This window comes from Ambystoma mexicanum, chromosome 9 (genome assembly GCF_040938575.1).
Source record: "Ambystoma mexicanum isolate Mex_15411 chromosome 9, UKY_AmexF1_1, whole genome shotgun sequence".
NCBI classification, from domain to species: Eukaryota; Metazoa; Chordata; class Amphibia; order Caudata; family Ambystomatidae; genus Ambystoma; species Ambystoma mexicanum.
This window is the reverse complement of record NC_090931.1, coordinates 1,046,685,522-1,046,709,028: the sequence shown is the minus strand read 5'-3', so window position 1 is coordinate 1,046,709,028 and position 23,507 is coordinate 1,046,685,522. Positions and strand designations below refer to the sequence as shown.

General features: G+C 43.3%; 1 protein-coding gene across 1 annotated transcript in view; it reads right to left on the bottom strand.

Annotated features, from left to right (window-relative positions):
- FAP (fibroblast activation protein alpha) overlaps positions 1–23,507 on the bottom strand; it is a 1,146,500-nt gene that overhangs the window by 344,711 nt on the left and 778,282 nt on the right. The window contains exon 20 of the mRNA XM_069616321.1: positions 19,375–19,569. Coding sequence (XP_069472422.1) covers positions 19,375–19,569 — 195 coding nt within the window. The remainder of the gene's footprint in view (positions 1–19,374; positions 19,570–23,507) is intronic.

Here is a 23,507-nt window from a genome sequence, read left to right as displayed (position 1 = left end):
GCCTCCGAAGTCCCGAAGGACAAGGAGAGACGCGAAAAGGAAAAAGGAGACCAAGCACAAGCAAGTACATCTCTAGATATGGGAAGAGAGGGAAAGAGATGGAAGGGAGATGAGGATAGGACTGATGAGATGGCATTCGCACAGAATGAATGGATGGGAGGTCAGATTTTATTGAAACTCAATGTTAAAGGCATTGAAGATATGAGACAAAAGGGAGAACAGGATGAGTTAGAGAGAAAGAAAAAGGAATACCGATCAAGAGATGAAGGGACTAAGAAAAAGGATCGACAGAAATGAGAACAGCTGTAACATGATGAACAGGTCAGAAAACAGGAAAAGGCAAAAGAACAGAGAAAACGTGATCCCAAGTAAAGAACAGCTGATGATCGCGATAGAATAGAACAAAGGAGAATAGAAAAAGAAGAGCAAAAGATATGGGAGAAGAGAATAAAAAGACGAAGGGATGAGGAAATGCGAAGGGCAAATGAATGAAGAGATGTGAGGAAACAAGAAAAAGATAGGGTCAGAGAGTAAACGGGGGCGCGTGGAGAGTTTGATGACGACACAGAATGTAAATGAAGACAGAGAACACGGGATCTTGAATATCTGGAAAGAGAGGTTAAAAAACCTGATCCACTATTAGGCTGGGAAGATATAGAAGAATTCTTTCCTGAGTACGATTTAGTACCAGGTACATCTAGGGCAAATGTAGAAGATGACTTCCACACCAAAAGCATTGCGGAGACAATCGATAGAATATATGATGAGATGGGGTTAGAACAAGTAGCCCAAGGGAAAGAAGAGGATGAGAGTCTGGAGAGCACCCAGTTGTACGATACTGAGGATGCCTCACGAAGTAGCAGAAATTGAGAGCTTTCATTAGATAGGTTGACCCTAACGAGAAATGAAGAGGATGAGAGAAGTTACACGAGTTGGGCACAGACAACATCGGACGCAGAAAGAAAAGAATGTGAAGAAAGAGAAGATGAGAGAAGATGCGAAAGATGCTTCTCTAGGGGAAAGGGAGTGAGATGATCAGATTCTAGTGGGTCTACACCTAAGGCATCAGAGTCAGCCACACAATCAGATGGGCATGAATAAGTATCATATGGTAAGAGAAGGGTGTCTCCACCACCCTATGTGAGCAGACTAAGGACATTGCCAGGTAGACAGCGATGTGTGTATATTATCCCTGAGCTAGACAGAAAAATGATGATAGAGGAAAATGAGTGTCATGTGTCACAGTTCCCTTCACTGGAAAAGGAAGGAACGAGACCACAATATATACCCTGGCCTCACATGGACAGAGAAAACCTGAAAAATAAGCTCCCAATGTTGACATCAGGAGCCGGGAAATGGATACATGAGTTAGAAAAAATGACAGGAGGAAACACATTAGCTATAGGGGACATTAAGGGTCTTTTAACCACCATACTTGGTGATAGAGCTGACGATGTGTGGGCACGAGCAGGGTACCCTGGAGTGACTACAGTTAATACCGCACATGATGGAGTGCCGTTTAACAATTGCAGAATCACGGTGTGGAAAGCACTTTGAGTGCTATAACCGGACACTTCTGATATGGGAGCTTTAATGACACGCAAGATGAAGGAGTCAGATGATCCTTTGCTTTATATTCAGAATTTCCAAGACACCTGGGTGCTGGAAACTCATGACTCTTGGCGGAAATCTATACCTGTGTTTTACCATATATTGTGTCAAGGGATGCCAGAACAGGTACAGAAGCAGCTCAGGAAATTGGTAGGGATTGAGGCAAAGCCATGGTCTGAAATACAGCTGACCATCGCGCACTATTGCAGGCTGCAGCAAGAAAAGAATCGCAAAAAGGACGCTGCATGGAAAGGTGAAGAGGCTAAATTGGTGCAGAAAAAACTATCAAAGTATGCCATTGAGGGGGCAATGATAATGAATACAGATGGATCAAACATGTAGCAGGCCAATAGCCAGAGACAGTTTGATCAAAACAATAACAGGCTTACCTTTGAGGAAGAGGATGGCAGATGAATCAGGGAGGGTTTCAGAACTATCAGGAAGGTTTTCAAAATATGCAAAATGGAGACCCTGGTATGCGAAATGGGCAAATGATCAGACCACCGCCAATATGTTCGACATGTGGAATGACAGGGCATCTAGCACGAACATGCAGAAGTCAAGACATGGTGCAAAAAGAACAGCTCACAAGCGGAGGGATAGTGAGTCCATCTGCGTTCTCTCAGCAGGGTCGAAATGGAGTTGCCCAGAATCACACGGTGCAGCAGCAAGCATCGGGAGTACAGCAAAGTTTGCAAGCCCAGAATGTGACAAATTGTCCACAGGGACAGTCTCAACAGTTACTGATGCAACTGTCGCAAACAACAGGTACAGGACAGATACTGAATTCAGGGATAAGAAATGCCACAAGTGATGGGGGAAATCTGTTCACTCATAATGAGACAACATTATAATAGACTAGGACAGCTCACTGGGAGACCTGAGGTGTTCTATCCTATCAGTAACACCGAACCCTCACCAGGAATCAAGGGTAGATGTCTGTATAGGGGATAAAGAATATTCTTTCTTAGTTAACACAGATGTGACACGCTCATGTATACGTGAAGGCAGGTTTTCTTTGTCCGGCGATGCCATAAATACTCAGGGCTTCATAGGAGCAACAAGTCATGTTCCTTTTAGAAAAGAACTTCCAGTCTCCGTAGGGGAATATGACATGAATGTGCCCCTGCTATATTCAAGTCCTGGTGAATATACCCCAGTGAATATATTGGAACGAGACCTAATGACAAAGTTAAACATGACAATCTCGTTCACGGAGAAGGGCATAGTATGTCCAACTCCAGGAATGCATTATTTGAATGTTTGTGAAATGATTAGAGCATACGCAGGACAAACGACTATGAGAGCTATTCCTTTGGAACCAGAAATATTCGCTTATGGAGTGCGCTTATTAATGTCATGGCTACCAGGCCTTGCAGACAAAACCACAAGAACCCCAGATGAGTTTTTATTCAGACCAAGAATACCTATGTATGAGGAAAATGGACAAGTGTTTCCCTTGAAAATACAAGCAGCTATAGTGTGAAGAGAAATGGTTCTGCTTGACGGTTGTGATGATGAAGGCAGACAATGGTGTGCAGTAATTGCCATTGTGGAAGGTTACAGATTGACTGACATCACTGATGACAATCTGTTTGAAGAACAAACAAGTGAAGATGAGATAACAGTTGAGGTTAATCTCATCTATTTGGTAGGAATGATCAAAAGAGAAGTGCCTCAGAGAATGATGCTGGCACAAAAACGTCCTGACTATTTTGAGGACGACATGGCAAAGGTCCCTGTCTCGGTATGGACTACAGGCCCCTATGACGTAGGCTTATTGAAAGGAGTCAGAGAAGTGAAGATTAAATTGAAACCAGAAGCAATTTTACCAAAAGCACAACAGTACCCATGTCTAGGGAAGCAGATGAAGGGATTTTTAAGACAATTTCTGCCATGATGGAGCAGGGCATCCTAGTGACTTCAGAGTCACCCTGTAATACGTCAGTGTACCCTGTCGAGAAATCAAAAGGAGAGTCTTGGTGTTTAATCCAAGATTTACGACCATTGAACCAGATAGTCGAGTTCCCTCTAGTCCCTAACCCGTCCATGATCCTATGTAATATACCAGTTGAAGCAAGGTATTTCACAGTGATTGACTTGAAAAATGCATTTTTCTCAATCCCATTGCACAAAGACTCACAAGATTTGCCATTGTTTACATTCAGACAAGTTTGTCTGAAAAGCACAAGGCTGCCTCAAGGGTACTGTGAGTCTCCTTCGATTTTCAACAGAGTCCTGCAGATGGACTTGAGCAATATCGCGTTAGAGAGTATTGTCTTACAATACGTGGATGACGTCCTAATTTGCAGCATGACAGAGGAAAAGTGCAGACACGATTCTATTCAGCTATTGACTATACTGGCTGAGAAAGGATATAAAGTTGACAAGGAAAAATTACAATATTTTCAACAAGAAGTGCAGTATATAGGCCAGCTAATCTCACACGAGGGGAAAAAGGTTATCCCTGGGAAAGCTGAAGCCATTTCAAATACAGCCAAACCACACACGATAAAACAAATGCAGAGTTTTCTCAGATTATGCAACTATGTCAGGGCATGAGCCTTTGACTACAGTTTCCTATACCAGACCCTTGTTACAAGCCTTGAAGAAAGCACAGACAACGAAAGAAAAAAATTGTGTGGACCGAGATCATGGAAGAAGGAATTGTTGAACTAAAAAAGGCCATTTCTACAGCACCAGTTTTAGGGATTCCTGATTATGCAGAGGAGTTATATTTTCACAGACAAATGGCAGTGTTATGACAGCAGTACTCACCAGTGAGGAGGGGTTCACTTCCCGTGAGAACAAAGTTTAGCTGCCACAGAATTTGCCATAGAGAAGGCTACAACCATTGTGATGGGATGCCCAATGACGTTGTTTGTCGAGCATGCACTATTTGCCATTTTAGAGAAACAAAAAGGCACATTGACATCTCAGAGAGCTTCTGCTTATGAAGTGATCATATCAAATCCAATGATTAAAATAGTTTGATGCAAAATAGTGAACCCAGCTATGTTTATAGCAGAGCCAGTCACCAAAGGAGAGCCAATACATGATCGTGCGAACTATGAAGAATTTTATGATGAGATTCCCAGAATAAAAGAAAATGCATTGGCAGGAGGAGAAATCGTCTTTGTTGATGGTTCTTCGAGGATCGATCAAAATGATGTACAAAGATATACAGGCACCGCTGTGGTGAAATACATGGCAAATGGGGAAATTCGAGTACTCATTAGTGCACGATTACCCTCACATTATTCAGTACACTCTGCAGAATTATTGGCGTTGATACTCGTGCTCGAGAATCACGCAGACCAGGAAGTAATGGTGTACAGTGACTCCGCCTATGTGATGTCAACAGTGCATGCAGGGTTAGCGCGCTGGAAAAGGAGGGGCTAATTCCGAGCGGACAGTACGCCAGTACAGCACGCAGCCTTATTGGACTGGCTCATTAAGGCACTATAGCACCCAGTGGGCATAGCGGTCATGAAATGCGCCGCCCACACGAAAGGGACAGATTTTATCTCACATTGAAATCAAGAAGCAGACATTGAACCCAAACATGTGGCAACCAAAGATGAAATAATAATGAATGTGGAAATACCTGATGTGCATGAAATAATGATTGTTACACGAAGCAATAGCAATTTGGCAATAACTCAGTTAGTGGAGCTCCAAGGGGAGGAACCACAGGAAAAAAAGAACCTATGGAAGTGACAAGGGTGTTCTTTAAACCTCTCTGAGAGCTTGTGATGACAAGACAGCACTGGTAAACCGGTGATGCCTATAGTCTTATTGAAGATAGCACTGGAACAGTTACACTATCCAGCGCACCTGACAAAGAAGAATCTAGCAGCAACGATTGCTGAAGACTGGTTCATACCGAACTTGGCAGAACATGTTGCATTTTTTAAGGTGAACTGTATAATTTGCCAGCAGTTCACAGCTGGGCATATACTACGTGTAATTAGAGGAGTTTTATCCCAAGGCCTAATGGGCCTTTTCAGCACTTGCATATCGACTACATGGACATGATTCAAGTATGTAACGGGTACAGGTATCTAATTGTTGTTGTTATGCTCACCTGGTATCTACAGGGACGCCACCCAGCCGGTTTACTCGCTGGTATACTTCTCACTGGTGCCCAGATGTGATCTGAGGGGAAGGTTCAGCCTTAAAATACAGGAGGACTGTGTTCAAGACTGGCCGATCGGGGTAAGTGTCCTGCCTCCACCCCCGTATGATTTCAGCACCTCTGGGGCCCTCTTCTCACCTTGTGGTAGAGTTAGGCGTGCTGTCAATCCTGCCTTCTTGGCAGGGGCGCGTTGTCTTTCGTGGGTGTATGAGGTCCAGTTACTTCACTGATGCCGGCCCGTTTGATATCGTTCAGGTAGGTCTTATTGCTGTTCTTTCGTATTGTTGTTATTCCTGCATGCCTTTCTTGTTTAATAATGTCTCTTTTTCTCCCTTAGATATGTAGAGCTTCAGCGCAGCAAACTGGCTTTGTTGAGCCTCGCTGGTAAATGATGGCGCATTAAGAGCGCTATGATGCAGTAAGTAAGCGCTATGAGCAGTGCTGCGATGTCTTGCCTTTGCTAACCTGTTTTCCTTCTTTCTTTGACGGTTGCAGTGTTCTTCGTGTGTAATGTCCGGAATGGGTCCAGCCGAGAGGCGACCAGCCAGGTAAGCCTTTTGAGCCGTTCGTAATTTGCAATGTCTCTGATACTTTCTTTAATGTTGCCTCTATCTTTCTCTTTCAGGTCGTTCAGTCCGGTAGGTGTGCGGATTCAAGGAAGCTCTTTACAGGAGCTGCAAGAAGCTAAAGATGAAGACTGCAGGTAAGATGCTGCTGCTAACGATGTTCCTTTTGTCTCCTTGCAGGTTCTGCTTCTCCGAGGTTCGTGGGTATAGCTGGACACGGTGAGCGTCACGTTGCAAACTGCAAAGTAACGCAAAGCGTGTTGTCTTGCTCGGGTGTGGTTTAAATAGCCCCAACAAAATAGTCCAGGTAAAGTAGTCCCTAGGCCACCACCCCCAAAACACTAGACTGCATAGCTTGGTCCTAGGAACCAAGCTATGTGGATGGCTCCATGCTGGCTGACAATCTCAAAAGGTAGTTCCAGAGCACATGTTTTTCATGGTGGATGTGCCTGGCGCCATAGGGCATATGCCAGGACTGTCCCCAGGAGGGCTTTTGCAGAGGATGCCAGGCCCTAGAGACCCGAGTCCTGACCACATCTGACCAGTGGGCTTGTCATAGGGGGTTTTGGGTGAGAGTCGTGACAGCACTCCCCCCCAAGGTCCCTCCCAGGGTATTCCTTCTTTCTGGCCCAGGTTTAGTTGGGAAGTTCTGATGGAATTTCCTGATAAGACGTGGTGCATGGATGTTCTCATTGGGCTCCCAGAGCCTGTCTTGTGGTCCAAATCCTTTCCAATCGACGAGATAATATAACTTGGACCTAGAGTATTTAGAGTCCAGGATATCCTTGACTTCGAATTCTGGTTCTCTGTCAATAAGTATGGGCTTTGGTGGTGTCCCAATCCGTGTACCGGGTTGCATTGGATTCAAGAGGGACACATGAAATACCGGGTGGATTTGTAGATTAGGTGGTAAATCCAGTTTCATGGCTACTGGGTTGATAATTGCCTTAATGGTATAGGGTCCTACGTATCTGGGATGAAAGGTCCAGGTTCTCTTGATGGGTACAAATTTAGCGGCTAAACCAACTTTGTCTCCTACTTGATAGTCAGGGGCCTTTTTTCGGTGTTGGTCGGCGAATTTCTTTTGTATTTCTTTGGCATGAATAAGATGTTCCTTCGCCCTTTTGAAAGCCTGAGTGATGGTTGTGTGTAGAGTCTTTACCGCTGGCATTTCCAAGCTGGCTGGAAGGTCTAGTTCAGAGGTACGTGGATGTCTGCCATAAAGGGTATGGAAGGGCGTTTGTCCGGTGCTTGAATGCAAGGAATTGTTATATGCATATTCGGCTATCCAGCGTAAGTCTTTCCAATTCCTTTGTTTGTGGTGCAGCATGCACCGTAAATATTGCTCGAGCATCTGATTGGTCCTCTCGGTTTGGCCGTACATTTGGGGATGGTGACTGGTAGATAACCGAACGTCGATCTGCGCCATAGCAAAAAAAAATTCCAAAAATTGGATACAAACTGGCTGCCTCGTTCAGAGACCAGAACTGATTGGAAACTATGTAGCTTAACAACGCCCTCCAGGAATCCTTTTGCTAAAGTGGATGCATCTGGGAGGCCTTTGAGAGCAATAAAGTGTGCCATCTTTGAGAATAAGTCCACAACTACAAGGATGGTGTTGAACCCTTGGCTGGGAGGTAGATCAGTGATGAAGTTGAGGGAAAGAGTGTGCCATGGAACTGGAGGAATGTCCAATGGTTGTAGGAGACCAGATGGTTTTTGTTTCTGTGATTTATTTTGTGCGCAGACACCGCAGGATTGAATATACTGAATGATGTCCTTATGCCAGGTAGGCCACCAAAAGTTCTCTTTTACCTTAGCTAGGGTTTTGGCGATCCCAGGATGCCCTTCGATCAGTGAATCATGATAACTTGAAATAATATGCTGTTGTAATTCCTTCTTGGGTACATATAGACGATCCCTAAAAAAGGGTAGATGGTCCTTGATGGAATATTGTTCTCGTTGAGTTTGCCATGTGAGGAAAGCATCAGGATTCATTGTCCGTTGAATTTCTTTTCATAGTTCTGCTTGTGTTAAGGCTGTCGTGATACCCAACAGTTTGTCTTCAGGTATGATAGGTACTGGGTCTGGAGTTGTTTAAACCATTTAATCTATGCCCATACGAGATAAGGCATCCGCCTTTTCGTTTCTGATCCCTGGTCGAAACGTGATTACATAATCATATTCGGCGAAGAAAAGGGCCTACCGCAATTGGCTTGAGGACTGGCCCCCAAAAGGTAGTGCCGCCCGGCTTTAAAGGTGGATTTGATAGCCAGAAGTTCCTTGTCAGTGATGGCATAATTCATCTCTGGAGGTGAGAACTTTTTTGACCACAAGGCCACAGGATGTAGTTGGCTGGTTTTCGGGTCTCTCTGTGACAGCCCCCATTGCTAGACTGGACGCATCAGTTTCAACAACATAAGGGAGGTCTGGACGAGGATGTCGCAGGATTGGAGCAGAGGTAAACCATTGTTTAAGTTCCTGAAAGACTTCTTCTGCTTCTTCGGTCCAAGCAAACTTTTTATTGTTTTTTCGTAATATTACTGTGATTGGGTGCACAACCTGAGAGAAGTCTGGGATGAACCGGCGGTAAAAGTTTGCAAAGCCCAGCATGCTTTGCACCCCTTTCATAGACGTTGGTGAAGGCCATTTCAGAAGGGCATCTACCTTGTGCACGTCCATTCTGATGCCTCCTGGAGTAAGGATAAAACCAAGAAACTACTTTGGTGACGTGAAAAAGGCATTTTTCAAGCTTTGCAAACAAGCAATGTTGACGGACCTTGGTGAGGACTGAACAAACGTGCCTGACATGATCTTGTTTCGAGTCTGAGTACACTTAGATGTCGTCTATTTACACTAAAGCGCACACGTCAATTCATTCCCTCAAGACGTCATTCATGAAATATTGGAATGCTGCAGGAGCGTTGTATAACCCGAAGGGCATGACTTGATATTCAAACAAGCCGATCTCAGTACGGAAGGCGGTTTTCCATTAATCTCCGTTTCTGACTTGGACCAGGTGGTACGCTCCTCAAAGGTCCAATTTGGTATACATCTGGGCATCTTTGACTTGGTCTAGCATCTCAGGGATAAGTGGCAAGGGGTAGCAGTTCTTCACAGTGATCTGGTTCAATGAGCGGTAGTCAATACAGGTTCTCAAGTTCCCTTCCTTCTTCGGTACGAAGAACAAAGGACTGGCTGCTGGGGACAATGTCTCTGAAACTTTCTTTAATGTTGCCTCTGTCTTCCTCTTTCAGGTCGTTCAGTCTCGGAGGCGTGCAGATTCAAGGAAGCTGTTCACAGGAGCTGCGAGAAGCTAAAGATGAAGACTACAGGTAAGATGCTGCTGCTAATGATGTTCCTTTTGTCTCCTTGCAGGGTTTGCTTCTCCGAGGTTCGTGGGTATAGCTGGACACGGTGAGCGTCACGTTGCAAACTGCAAAATAACGCAAAGCATGTTGTCTTGCTCTGGTGTGGTTTAAATAGCCCCAACAAAATAGTCCAGGTAAAGTAGTCCATAGGCGACCAGACCCAATAACTAGACCGCATAGCTTGGTTCCTAGGACCCAAGCTATGTGGATGCCTCCATGTTGGCTGGCAATCTCAAAAAGTTGTTCCAGAGCACATGTTTTTCATGGTGGATGAGCCTGGCGCCATAGGCACCAGACTGGCCCCAGGAGGGCTTTTGCAGAGGATGCCAGGCCGTAAAGACCCGAGTCCTGACCCCACCTGGCCAATGGGCTTGCCAGAGGGGGTTTGGGCAAGGGTCGTGACAGTTGTGGTCTGTCCATTCTCTAGATGGATAGAAGCAGGTCCATGTACACACCCAGACTCTACCTGTGCGGCAAAATTCTTAGTGAGTGAGGTGTTTCCGAGATGGGGAGTGTGTGAAGTCATGAGATCAGACAATGGTCCTCATTTTGTTAATGCAGTATTTGAGCAGATTAGCTTGTTGCTTGGTATAAAGCACAAGTTTTCCTCTGCGTATCTTCCTCAAGGGAACGGCAAATGCAAGAAGCTCAACGGCTTGTTGAAGAAAAGGATAGCCAAGTTGAAGCTTACTCTGAAGAAGGGATGACCTACACTGTCTTCCACTGGCACTGTATGCACTCATAAACTAGCCTGGTTCTGATCATCCTCTCACACTGCACGAAATAGTGACAGGCAGAAGGATGCGCATGCCATTGACACCTCAAAACAGAGCTAGATGTGATGCCCAGCCAACAGGAGAAGTGTTAGGATTTGAAATGCAAAACTACTTGAATTGCATGACATCTTGTCTTACTGTCATTTCAGGACAGCTGCAGCGATGACAAGAAGGGTGCAGGGCAGCACAGAACACAGAAGGAGATACTACAACAAACCCAGTTCTGCAGTTAGACATTCCTCCCATATTCCGTGGGGACACAGTCCTGGTGAGAAATCACACAAGAAAAAAGTGGGTTGAGCCAAGGTTCAACAGCCCCTTTCTAGTGGCGGACGTCACACTCTCTGCAGTCAAGCTACAGGGAAGGAGAGCTTGGATCTTTCTAGGCGACATCGAGCCATACATCGGAGAAGACCCTCTGCCCACACCCCACGACGTAGAGACTACAGACAACAGGGAAGAACCACAGCAGACGAGATTCATGACGAGGAAGAAGAACGCATGATCAGCAAGGCAAAGACAATGAACATTTTGTACAAGTTGTGGCTTAGTTTTGGACACTTTCTTTGAGCAAAATAAGGGTAAAAAGGGACATAAAAACACAGACACTGCATGCATCCTAGTTACAGGGTTGTTAGGCAGAATCATATGCAGTACCCTTTGGGAACACTGCATACAATTAAGACTACAAGTATAAGTACAAATTCACCTTTGGTACAAGCCTGTACTACACAGTAAAGTAGTAGCGATGGCTGAGCAGCCAGACTTATCTCAAGAGTAAAGTGAGCAGTATCAGAAGTTACTCAAAGGATAACAATTACCATGGTTCAAACAAACACTGATTCAAGGTTTATGAGTAAAAGAATATACATTTATTTACACCATTAGTTATCAAACAGTTCACTATTATAAAGCATCAGAAAATCACAATCTTAATACACTACACACCACCCAATCAATTCTGGACAAGTTAAGCTCAAAATGAAGTGTGAGCAAAATGGCGCTGCATCAATTAAAAAAAGGGAGGTAAAGACAAGGTTATTTGAAATCAAGCAGCACCAACAAGTAATAGGCAGGGCAATCTAGAAAAGGCTTACTACAACTCAGATTCAAATCAATAGGCCTGGGCCAATGTTAATGGTTTAGTGTCTTTGCAGAGGATCACACAGTTCAGAGTAGTTCGCGGTTAAGTCTTTGCCAAGAGTTCAAAACGAAGTTGGTTGGAAGAAAAGTTATTCAAAAGAGTAGAGAAGGACAAGCCCTTGGATTAGTGAAAGATTTAAAACACTTTCACCGCGGTCAGAAGGAACGAACTACCGGATTTAAACAGTACCTTAGAAGAAGAATGCTGTAGCTGAGGCAGAAGGTCCTGCAGGCTCACGGTTCCTGAAGCGACTGTCGGATTGACAAGAAGAAGGAAGACTGGAGTGTCCTGCACTGCCCAGCGAAGAAACCATCAGCAGAGCAAAGCGACAAATAAAAGGTGTGCTCCTTAAAACCCAAACAGGGTCCAGTCCTCGTGGCTATCCGGTTCACTGCAGTGATGCACTGCAATTTCAACCAGGAGAGGGAGGCCTTGCTTGGCAATTGGTGAACTGGTTGGTCCCACCAGCTCAAGGGGAGAAGATTCCTTGCAGATCTTCCCTGTTGTCCAAGTTTCAGGTGATTCGGACCCGCAGCAGGGCTTCACCAGAGGTTCAGGAGTTGCAGTAGTCCTCTTCCTTCAGCTTCTCTTCGGTTCTCTCGATCCAGTGGTTACTCTGCCTTCCAAGTCCCAGAGACCTGCTTTTTATGCAGTTTTCCCCCATTCACGCAGCCTGGCTGTCAATCCCACAGCAGGGTGGCTGTCCTGGCAGGAAAGCCACCTAGTCAATCAAACTAGAGTGCGACTTGGGTCTCCAAGGAGACCCTGTGCAGGGGACCTCAAACCCCTCGCTCACATCTTTTCCACCCAGACACTCAGTCACCTAAGAAGGGCTTCTGTGCAGAAGCACGCCAAAGGACGGCGAACAAAGGAACCAAACCTGGTTTGGCGCACCAACTAAAGCATGAGAAAGATCTTTACAAAAAGAAATGGTGAATAAACCTAACCAGAACCAAATAAAATTAAAAGGGGTCCAGCGGATTAAAGTTCAAGGCTACCAACATAGCCTCTAACAGTACCAAGGCTATTTTCATAGTCCGCGGTAGGAAATAAATGGTAGATACCACTGCCACCAGCCAAATCTTAGAGAAAGGGGAACAAAATAATGTTCCATGAGAAACAGACAAAAGGGAATAACTATTAATCCTTTCCAGTACTCTATGGAAGATAGTTTGTACTGGGTCTGTAAATTTAAAAAGACTAGTAAAGTCAATGGCAACTTTACATGTTCTGGGAGACAGTAGTCAGTCCCAGAAAATTGAGTTTAAAGTGGGAAGTCTAAAAAGACAACCCTGTGTCACTGCACTAAAGGTGCTGTGTGACACACAGTAAAAAGATGATGCCTATGGACTAGGTGAGACTCCTAGGTCCATGAGCACAAAATGTACAACAAATAGCCAAACCACATGTAAGTGTGGGGAAAAAAGCTCACAGGTGAAAACAATTTATCCTAGAAACCCAGCAAAGCTGCTGAGGGACTCATCAGGTAAGGGAAATTAGCCATTCTGAAGAATTCTCCCTAACAAGGGTGAAGAAGAAGAATTGCACGTATAAGCCACAAAAATAGCTTGTTCTTTTTAGACTTTGGACTGAGGCACACTGAAGCCCTGATAAGAAAGGATAGGCCAGATTTTGATCGAGCACACGTACATTGGAAAATAATACAGTATCCTGACTTTTTCAACACAGAAGCCTTATTTGGACTTACTCATGGTGTCACGCAATAGTGACCTCACCAAAGATATTCTGATTTATTTTGAGTTAGTATTGAGGTCGTTGGTGGGAAGAATCACAAACATAACAGAGTTTCTTCAAGATCCTGAAAATGAAAAGACAATAAGGAGGCTGCTCACAGTGATTGCAGAGATCTTTCTTTTGCTTCCGGAATACAGCGAGGACAAGACAAATGTCCCTGTCACGAGAAGATAGCAGACTTGCTAGCAACATATTTTTTCGATTAATTGAAGACTTTTCAGAACTTGTGGGGAGACATGCCAGTGTTGATGTCCTCACATTCATTATAGACCCAGCGAACTCTGAGCAGATGAGCATGCTCCTGCATGGTATCATAATGCAGGTCGAACTTTATAATCAACAGCAGCATCACCAGAGAAGATCGTAAAACTTTCCTTCGAGGGACAGATCGGTGTCCGGACATTTCATCGAAAACAATTGGTCGACAGGACATTTGGTCGACGTAATTTCGTCGAAAACCTAATGGTCGAATTATTTTTTTTATTTATATATATTTTTAAGGTTGTAGTTTAGGGAAAAAAAAGGTTTTTTTTAGAAAAAAAGAGGGGGTTTGGGGGGAACCCCCCCCCCCAAAAAAATGGGGTAAAAATAAAAAAATAAAAATTCGACCAATTGGTTTTCGACCAAATTGGTTCGACCATTTGTCCAGTCGACCAATTTTTTTCGATCAAATGTCTGGTAACCGGACAGATCATGAAGGTGTTGCCAAGGACTTTGTTTTGTTTATGCTGTCAAGGAACGACATGTCATCTGGAGCAAAACAGATAAGATACATTGACTGGGAACTGGTCTATTTTGAACACGCAAATTAAAAGACTTGCTGAACCTATTGCCTCATTTGGAACTTTTGTTTTTAGAGAAAGGAACTGTTTCCAGAGACAAAAGACAGTGTATTATTCAGACAAAGGATAAGCAGTTTGGCATTTGTAAACCTGCAAACAGAGACAGCAGAATCCAGTGGCTATTTTTAATATGTATTAAAGGTTAGTTTTGCTTCCTTAAATGATCAAGATGGGAAACCAGAGTAGTTACGTTCTCCTCCCTCATGAGGAGAGACATACATATTGGCCAAGGAAAAAATGCTGTGAACTTACTTACAAATGTATTGCTTACATATGAAAGTATTCATTATCATATCACTGTCATTGACAATCAGAACTTCATTTTTCATTGGAGCACAAAGATTTCAGGTTCCCGTGCACCCACCTAATGATGTACGCATGCAACCTACAAAGGTACCCAGACCTTACATTGAGATGGATGTGATTAATAATGACACACACATGAAACTTGGGGTAACAAAAGAATTGCAACGCCGGAGACAGGGTCAGCAAAGCAAACCCGAGAAGGGGTTGAGGGAAGGTACACACACACAAATAATGAACACATAAACACCTAGTCTAGTGACAAGAAGTTCAGAATCACATTGCAGAGAATGGGGAAAGCTCAGACAAACAACGGTGAGAAGTTCCACACCAAGAGAAGTTGAGAGACTAATGGAGGAAGCTGAACTTTTAAAGAGACAAAGGTCTCTAGAGAATGAACAAACAGAGACAGCACCGACAAGCACACCTGATCCAGCGACAAAAGGGTCAAGCTTGAGCCCTGCGAGACAATCAAGTGCTGAGATACTGGCAGAATCAATATGAACTTTTATAAACAGAGCCAGAAAGAACAGAGAGATAAAGAAACACTTACCAGACTTTCTCCTACTCAAATAATACAGACGAAAATGCCTGGATCATTGATGAAAATACCAGAGAATCCTCCAGCAAGAAGAAGCTATACAGATGTGTTTAAGGATGTGGTTATAACAAACTACAGGAAGGACTTAAGAATTAGAAGGAGCACACAAGACGACAAGAATGAACGATTACTTGGACAGCACAGCACATTTGGGCAACAACATATGGTACCAACACATGAAGGAAGTTAGAAGACGAACTTCAGAGGAAGAATGCTTTGTGTGTGCACTCCTATCTTACAGCATGGGGAAATCAAAGATCTTCATAGATGTTGAAGTAGATGTGCACATAGCACACTGTCTGTCACACATAGAAATGTGCAAGACCAGAGGTCAGTTCATGGGAAGGGATGCTTCACTCAAATGGGCAACTGAAACGACGGATCCAGATGAAGATTATTATGTACAAGAAATAAAGACAAGAAACAATGGCAAAACAAAGAACATTGTGATAAGATATGAAAAGCCTGGAGTTCAAGGAGCGGAGATCAGGAGGGAAACATGCAAGAAACTGAACTTCCAAGGGAAATCTCTGGAAGAAACGCGAAGATGGAAGAACAGAGGCCAAATGCAAATCTGGGGATCAGTGCTTTCACCAAACGGATGAGAGAAAGGAGTAGTGATCGGCAGGGCATGGATGATCATTGGACACTACAAGGAAACCATTGAAAATGCACAGACGATATGCAAACCATTATGGCCGAGACTAGCCAGATTGCTAACGTGGATCAAAGACAGAGGAGGACCCCTACATATAGTGCCATTGGAGAATTCCAAACTGTGCTTCAGAAACAATTGTACAAGAAAAAAGGGAGAAAATCAGAACTGTGGACGAATCTTCGATGCCACAGGAATGGCACATGGTACTGCATTTTTGGGCATGTGGATCCAAAGCATATATTAGGTTGCTGAAGAATTGGGGAGGTATATGCACATTGGTGAATGTCCATGTTCCAGCATTGGTCATTCCAAAAGGTGACCTGAACATTGACAGTTTCCCGAAAACAGATGCTCATATGAGGAAGAAGAGATCTGTGGAACTGATGAACCGAAAGAATAGAGAGAATTACTTCTCTGCCAAATCAGAAAAAGCCTTTTATGCAATCCCATACGAACACAGGCTGTTCAGCTTGACCTCATCAGTGTTCACGACAATCCTGATGCCAAGAGTTCAGATTGGAGCAAATACTAAATGGTTACAGATAACCAGATGGGAATTACTGCAGACCATCAACACAACGATAAAGGGATTCAACGCAATCAAGGAAGAGTTAAGAGCGATTCGACTAATGACTCTCCAGAACAGATATGTCCTATACATGATCACAGCTATGGATGGAAGTGTTTGTGCAAAAATCGGGGAATCATGTTATACATTTATACCATCTCACGATGACAAAAATGGAACCTTAACAGAAACCATAGGTATGCTGACAAAACTGCAGAATCAGATGATTGCTGAAGCTGATGAAGTTGATGATGACAGTTGGTTTGGATCACTGTTTTCATCGGTTCCACAATGGACGGCAGACACCTTCAAAATCCTAGGAGCCCTGTTGGTGATGATATTGCTTGGATTCTGTGTTATCAAGATAATAATCTCTGAGTGACACAGAAAACTGCAAAAAAGGCCATAGGGATGAAAATCATGATTGACGTTGAGTCAGGAGGGAAGCCCTAAAACTTGACTGATGAAGAAATAAGAGACTTTGTGAATGGCAACACTAATGCACCAGAAGGAACAAAGTTTCGGTATCCGAAGAAACATAGAACATTTGTGGGAAAATTGACCTATTGCAATCCAAGTGGAGAATGTCAACTAATGACACGGGACAAAGATGAGCACGTAAGAACGGCAGGATGTTTAAAGAGAGTGATGAAGATATGGACCCCAAAGGAACATTTCTTCAGACCTATATGTCCAGATCCAGAGGAGGACAGGAAGGTGGATGCAAAGAAGGAAGTAGGAGTGGTTGATGAATCGCCCAGAGGTGGGAGTGAAGAGGAAGTGCCAGACATCAGTTGCACCCCAGCCACCCCCTTCGAAGTGCCAGCAACGTTCACACCAAAATATGTGACGTATGAAGAACAGATAAACCAGCAGAGAGCCACAGTTGGGCTCTGCCCAGTGCCTATCGGAAGAACAGCACCTAATGAAGTACCAACACCTAAGCAAACCTGGACAGCAAGCCTATGGGGGCTCAAATGGGAATGGGAATGGGGATGGTCCGGGTCTGGGTTCCCTGAATGGGGAAATACAGGGCCCTCCTAGGTTGGAATGGCCTAGTATTTCCCCATTCAGGGAACCCGGACCCAATGAGGCCCAACGTCATGGCTAGGCAATGTGTGTGCTTGATGCATAGCACTTGTGGAATGTGGAATAATTTGATCGCTATCATAGTTGCTAAACCAGCCTCATCTGAAACATGGGAGGGACAACATGAACTCATACTAAGTATAGCACAACACATACAGCAATAATTGTATGGCATAAGACTGGAACCACAAAGTGCTTGTTGCTGTAACTTGAGCTATGTAAATATTAACCCTCTAATTCAAGGTTGACAATTTGTTGTTTCGCTAATGAAGATGCAGCGGGCGGTTGTGAGGATTTGGACCCTATGCCCAGGGTAACCAACAAGAGTTGAGAGCTACACAATTGAGGCTAAAATGCTTTACTGAAAACAGGTATGCCAATCAGAGAGGGTGTATACAGGGTTCCCTCTAAGTAAGTGTTGGGGGCATTTAATTGATTGAAAACTTGTTTTTTTTCTTTTCAATTTTAGTACACTTTAAGTTTCCACAAGTGGGAGAACAGAACACTGTCAAGGTAGGCAGACATGAAAATTGGTAATGCCGTTCCCTAACAAGTCACAAACAATGGCTCATTGTAGATGTATCTAAGTGCACCCAAATCTACACAATCAGCTGGATCTGCATAGATATGGGATTTTCACTGCATGATTGAGCATGCATTATGATGTCTTGGCTATGGTGTCACCCACGTGGGTGCTATAAATATGGCAAACTATTTATAATTGTTTTACGCCTGGTATATGTCTTTTTTTCTCCCTTCAATGGCTAGTTGGTGACGATTTTGGCCGTCACTCATGAATGGTAAAATTGTTTCATTGTATTATTGTGAATTTAATTATTGGTCCACCTCACATCGTTACCTGCACCTACATGACCTGATTTTTGTTTCTGGAGCATTCAACCCATTTTGACTTTTCATATTTATTTATTTGTTATGTACATTAACTATCTGTAATATCAGATATGTATATATCAGCCTGGAAGAAGACCTTGTAGTTGAAACACGTGTCGGCTGCTTTCACTTTCATTAAAATATTCCATACTTAACGTGTATGCGCAGTGTGGTTGTGAACCCGTTGTACTTCAATTTGATTCACAAAAGCGTTTGATAATGGTGCAACCCCATTGAAAAACACTAGGTGAATCAGCTGAGGTCTCCTTTTCATTACCTTGTCATCAAGACAGAACTTCTTAAATTTAAAATGTTCGCTTTGCTCTGCCACATTTCCTGTGTGTCGCTCATTCAGTCCCTATCACCCATAACACAATCTGAACACATCCCAACACATGATCGTTTTTGCCTGAAAGATAATTGTGATCTTATGCCTCCTAAACCTTAGGCCTTCAGCAACGTATTCATATTCTAGTACCAATACAATAATCGTGTGGTTTAAATTTGTGTTATGCTTTTGCCTCCGGCCATTACATTTTTTAGTATTTTACCAGCTTGATTTTATCATCAAACACAATGATCTGGTGCTCTTCCGCTGCGCATTCATGGATGTGTTCAACCAGTGAATCAGTTTTACTCATCTGGCCCCTCAACATATTTCTTATAGATTGTGATGATTATCCTGTAGATTTTCTATCTAAGAAAATGTTCATTTGCTGTTTGTCTTCTCTCAGTCATCTGATGTGTATATCTGCCACTCTTACAAATGGTAGCTTGTGCATCTAGAAACTCTGCGCTGGAGGGAAAGCAAACAGTCAAAACTTCCCTATAACAAAAGGAGATGGAACTAGTCCTGCATTAAAAATTTAATGCAATGACCCTACATATGTATATATTTGTTATTATTGTTATATGGTTTCCAAAACGTACACATTAAATACAGAAATGATCAATCAGAAATAAGAAAAGAGGGAAAAAGAAAACCATGCATATATTAAAAGGAAGTGTACGAAACAATATTGTTAGGTGATCAGAAAGAACATCTTCCTTTTGAAACTCACTTTACGGCTGAGATTTGATCCTGAACTTCATATGTCCCAAGTCGCTTGTACACAGCATGCATTACCGCATCACCTTGATAAGCCGTTCCTCTGCCATCCACACTAGCAACAATGATGTCTTCTGAACTGGCCAGATATGTTCTCCAACCAATTGCAAAGGTGTGCTGTACTTCTTGACTAGATGGGCCTCCATATCTACAAGAAACATTGCATTTTCATTATTTTTCAATTGTCTAATGTTGCAAATGCCATGCAAATAGGTGATTATTGTTGAACTATGAATTTTTACTTGAAATAAGGTGTTGGTACTGCCTCCAAATGAGTTTTGTGGGTGGGATTCTAGAGAAGTTTGAAGAAATAAGCGTGAATCTATGTATTAATTTATTTATTCATATATATAACGCGCCAAATCCATGGGCATCTGGGCTCTGGTTTGTAGAAGTACATGCATGCATACAGTTGCTGGATTGTAGTAATTGTAGAGCACGGCACATGCATGCATACAGTTGCTGGGTTGAAGTCAATTTTCAGAGGAAGATACATTCATACAGAACGAAAGGGGTTGTTATATTGAAAGCACAGGTAATCATGACAGGTTAGTGATATCAATGTTTATTTTTGAGATCTTCTGTGAACAACTATGTTTTTGAAGGCTTTACAGTGGCCATTATTTCTGCTAAACAATCTTTTTTTAGCCGTAAGGTGGAGGCAGCTGTCAACCAACTTAAGGCTCTGGTTGGTTCATTCCCTCTCATCCCCTGCCAAGTTGGGTTTGCACATTGTGCCATCCCAAGACATCTGTAACTCTCTCTCTTGTTTTTTCATAACAAAATTGAGACTGTCTGTCACAATATCAGCAGCTCTGCGGGGCAGCCTGTTACTAAACCTTCTCTCCCTTCTTCTATTTTGCCTAATTCCACTTGGTCTACCTTTTCTATTTTCGTTGATGATAATGTTCTCAAGGCTATCCAGCAACTTAAATCTGCATCACTGTCTGACCCTATTCCTCTTGTGCTTCTTAAGGAGATCTCTAGTGATATTGTCTCACTGATTACATCGGCAGTGAATGTCTCTTTTCGTGACTGAGACATTCCCAATGCTTTGAAACATGCGCTTGTGATCCCTTTGCTTAAAAAGCCTTCATTGGACCCTGCTTTGCTTGCTAATTTCCGTCCAATTTCACTTCTCCCCTTTCTTATGAAATTGTTGGAGTCCCTGGTCTCTCCTTTGCTTTCTTCGTTTTTGGGAATTTCTCGGTTCTTTGACTCTTTTCAGTCAGGGTTTCGCCCCAGAAGAGGCACTGAGTCAGTCCTCACTTCTGTGATCAAGGTGGTGTTGGAGCAATGATTTTGTTAGATCTATCTGCTGCTTTCGACACAGTTGATCATCCCACATTGATCTCGCCGCTATCGGCGGCCGGCTTATTTGGCCAAGTTTTGGCATGGTTCTCTGCCATTCTAGATGATCATTCCGAGTCTGTTTTACTTCCCCCTTTTTGTTCTAAGCCTGTTCTACTGTCCTGCGGTGTTCCGCAGGGTTCTGCACTCTTGCCAACACTATTTAACATCTACATCAGGCCACTTCTCTGCCTTATTCAGTTCCATTGATTCCGGTATTACTCCTATGCCGATGACACGTAGATTATGGTCCACCTTGATCTTATTCGGCTGAAGACTGCGGCACGGCTTAGGGTTTACCTTGAGGACCTGGGATCCTGGATGGTGGCGAGTTGGCTTAAATTCAATGGTGATAAAACAGAGGTTCTTGTTGTTGGTACCTCCAGCTCCCTGTCTTTTTGGACTGTCAAATTTTGGCCTATTTCTTTGGGTCCTTTTCCTGTGCCTGTCCTTTCTGGAAAAAATGTAGGTGGTAAAATTGCCTCATCTCTATCTATGGGTGATCAGATCACATCTGTTTGGAAATCTGGTAATTTCAATTAAATTGAAAATCTTGTGGAAAGTTCTTCCTTTTATTCCAGCCCCGATGTCAGGCTCCTGTTGTTGCGGCTCTCGTACTCAGTACTATTCAAACTCGCTCTACCTTGGCCAGCCTTGTTATCTCACGCACCATCTACAGCTCCTTCAGAATGCTGCAGCTCGGGCCAAACTTCACCCCCGTTGGGTGCGCATATGTCTCCCCTGCTACGTCAGCTTTACTGGCTCCCCATTGAGAAACATATTCTTTTTATATCGCTCTGCATGGTGCATCAGAATATCTTCAGACTAAATTTGTTCCTTATGTTCCATCCCTCGGTTCAGACATTTTCATACGGGTGGGTGCGCTTTTTCAGTCGCTGCTTCCAAGGCCTGGAATTCTCTCCCTCACTGTCCCTCACTCCCTGCGTGCCATCTCTGAGCATCTCTCTTTCTGTTGTTCTCTAAAAACCTTTCTGTTTTGAGAACTCCATTCTTCATTTTTCTTTCTCTGACGGTTTAATACCATGATGCCCTTGGGCGAACGTGCGATTTATAAATATCCATAACATAACATATCATAACATAACATAACATAATATAACATGCTCTTTGTTAATGGAACCAATGCAGTAGGTAGAGCAATGTAAAGCTGTCTATAATGTATATATCATCTGTTGAAAATAGTAAGGGCCTAATTCACAGAGCGTTTTCCAATGGGGTGAATTAGGGCTTAAGTATAAAAAAAACAAAATGGTGGATAATCAGAACATTTCTGACTATGAGCTTGAAATTAATTCTCTTGACACTACACCTTCCTCCATATGATAGCTGACAGCATGCAAATTAAATTGTGCCACTGTATCTTATATACATTCAAAATGGTGAAAAGCATGTGAAGTCTGTCATCCATCTTAGTTACACCTGTTGATGACAGATTGTAAGAATGTTTTTAAATAAGATAGCTTTGACAGGTTATAATGGAAGTGCATAAATTATGAAAATGTAAATCAAGATCTTATGACATATTGGCCCTCATTACGACCCTGGCGTTAAGGGGTTAACGGCGCCGTAAAAGGTGTTGGCGCTGTTAAACCCTTAATGCCTGATAATGAAGTCCCTTTGCGGCTCCCGACCTTAACGGCTTGTCTGGACCAGCTGTTAAAGTATAGACCCGCAAAGGGACTTTCGAGGTAATTACGGTACCGCAATTTGCGGTACCATAATTACCGCCTTCCCCTGTCCCATTGAGCCCTATGGGGCAAAAATGGGAATGGGAAAGGGCCAATGGTAAATGGGGAATTACCGCCCCGCCAACCTTGGAATGGGGTGGTAATTCCCCATTTACCACTGGCGGAATCGGTAAGTTACCGGCGTTAACCATGGCGCTATTAGCGCTATTGGTTAACGCCGGAGTCGTAATGAGGGCCATTGTCACAAATGTATGATAGCTTGCGAGAAAGATATCCTGTGATCAGACACTATTGTCACGTGGAAGTCAGAGATCCCTAGAATGTCTTTAAGGAAGTTTAAGAATGCTGGTCCTCTCCGAGATAAAGGAGAATGCTTGGACATCAGGAAGATGACATTGGGAGAGATTGCTTGGAGAAAGGCTGGCTGGATTCGCTTGGATGCTCAGCTTGGGTATTGCCTTGGCTTGGATAAACAGCTTTTTGTTGGCTTCTGTGATACAATAATTGGAGACTTAAATGAAATATGCTCTCAATTTTTACTGGAAGTGTAATTAGTACACTTTATTTTTTAAATAACTGCATTTTAAGCCAATTGTTTTTTCATGAATTCAGTTTTTGGCTACTCTTTTCCATAGATTTCTGGTTTCTGAATGGAATAGTCTGCCATTGTTCACTGGAAGTGTGATAAGTATGCTTTTTTTTTAACAAACTGCTTTTTAACACAGTCACATTGTTCAATATTCTTTCATGTTTCACTGGAAATAGGATTAAGGTACTAAGGGCCTCATCAGGAGTTGGGCAGAGAGGTAAAAATGCGGTGGTAATGCTATTACCGCTGCATTATCGCTATGCCCAATCCTGAGTTTGGGGAAACTCGGAGCATTCACCTCCAGATCTGAGCCCATTCTGATCATTTTCAGTGCAGTTACCGCAGCGCAATTACTGCTGCAGTAATTGCGCCAAAAATGCCCCATTGAGTCCCATGGACTCTGAAAAAATGGGGATTTACCCCACCACAGCAACTTGT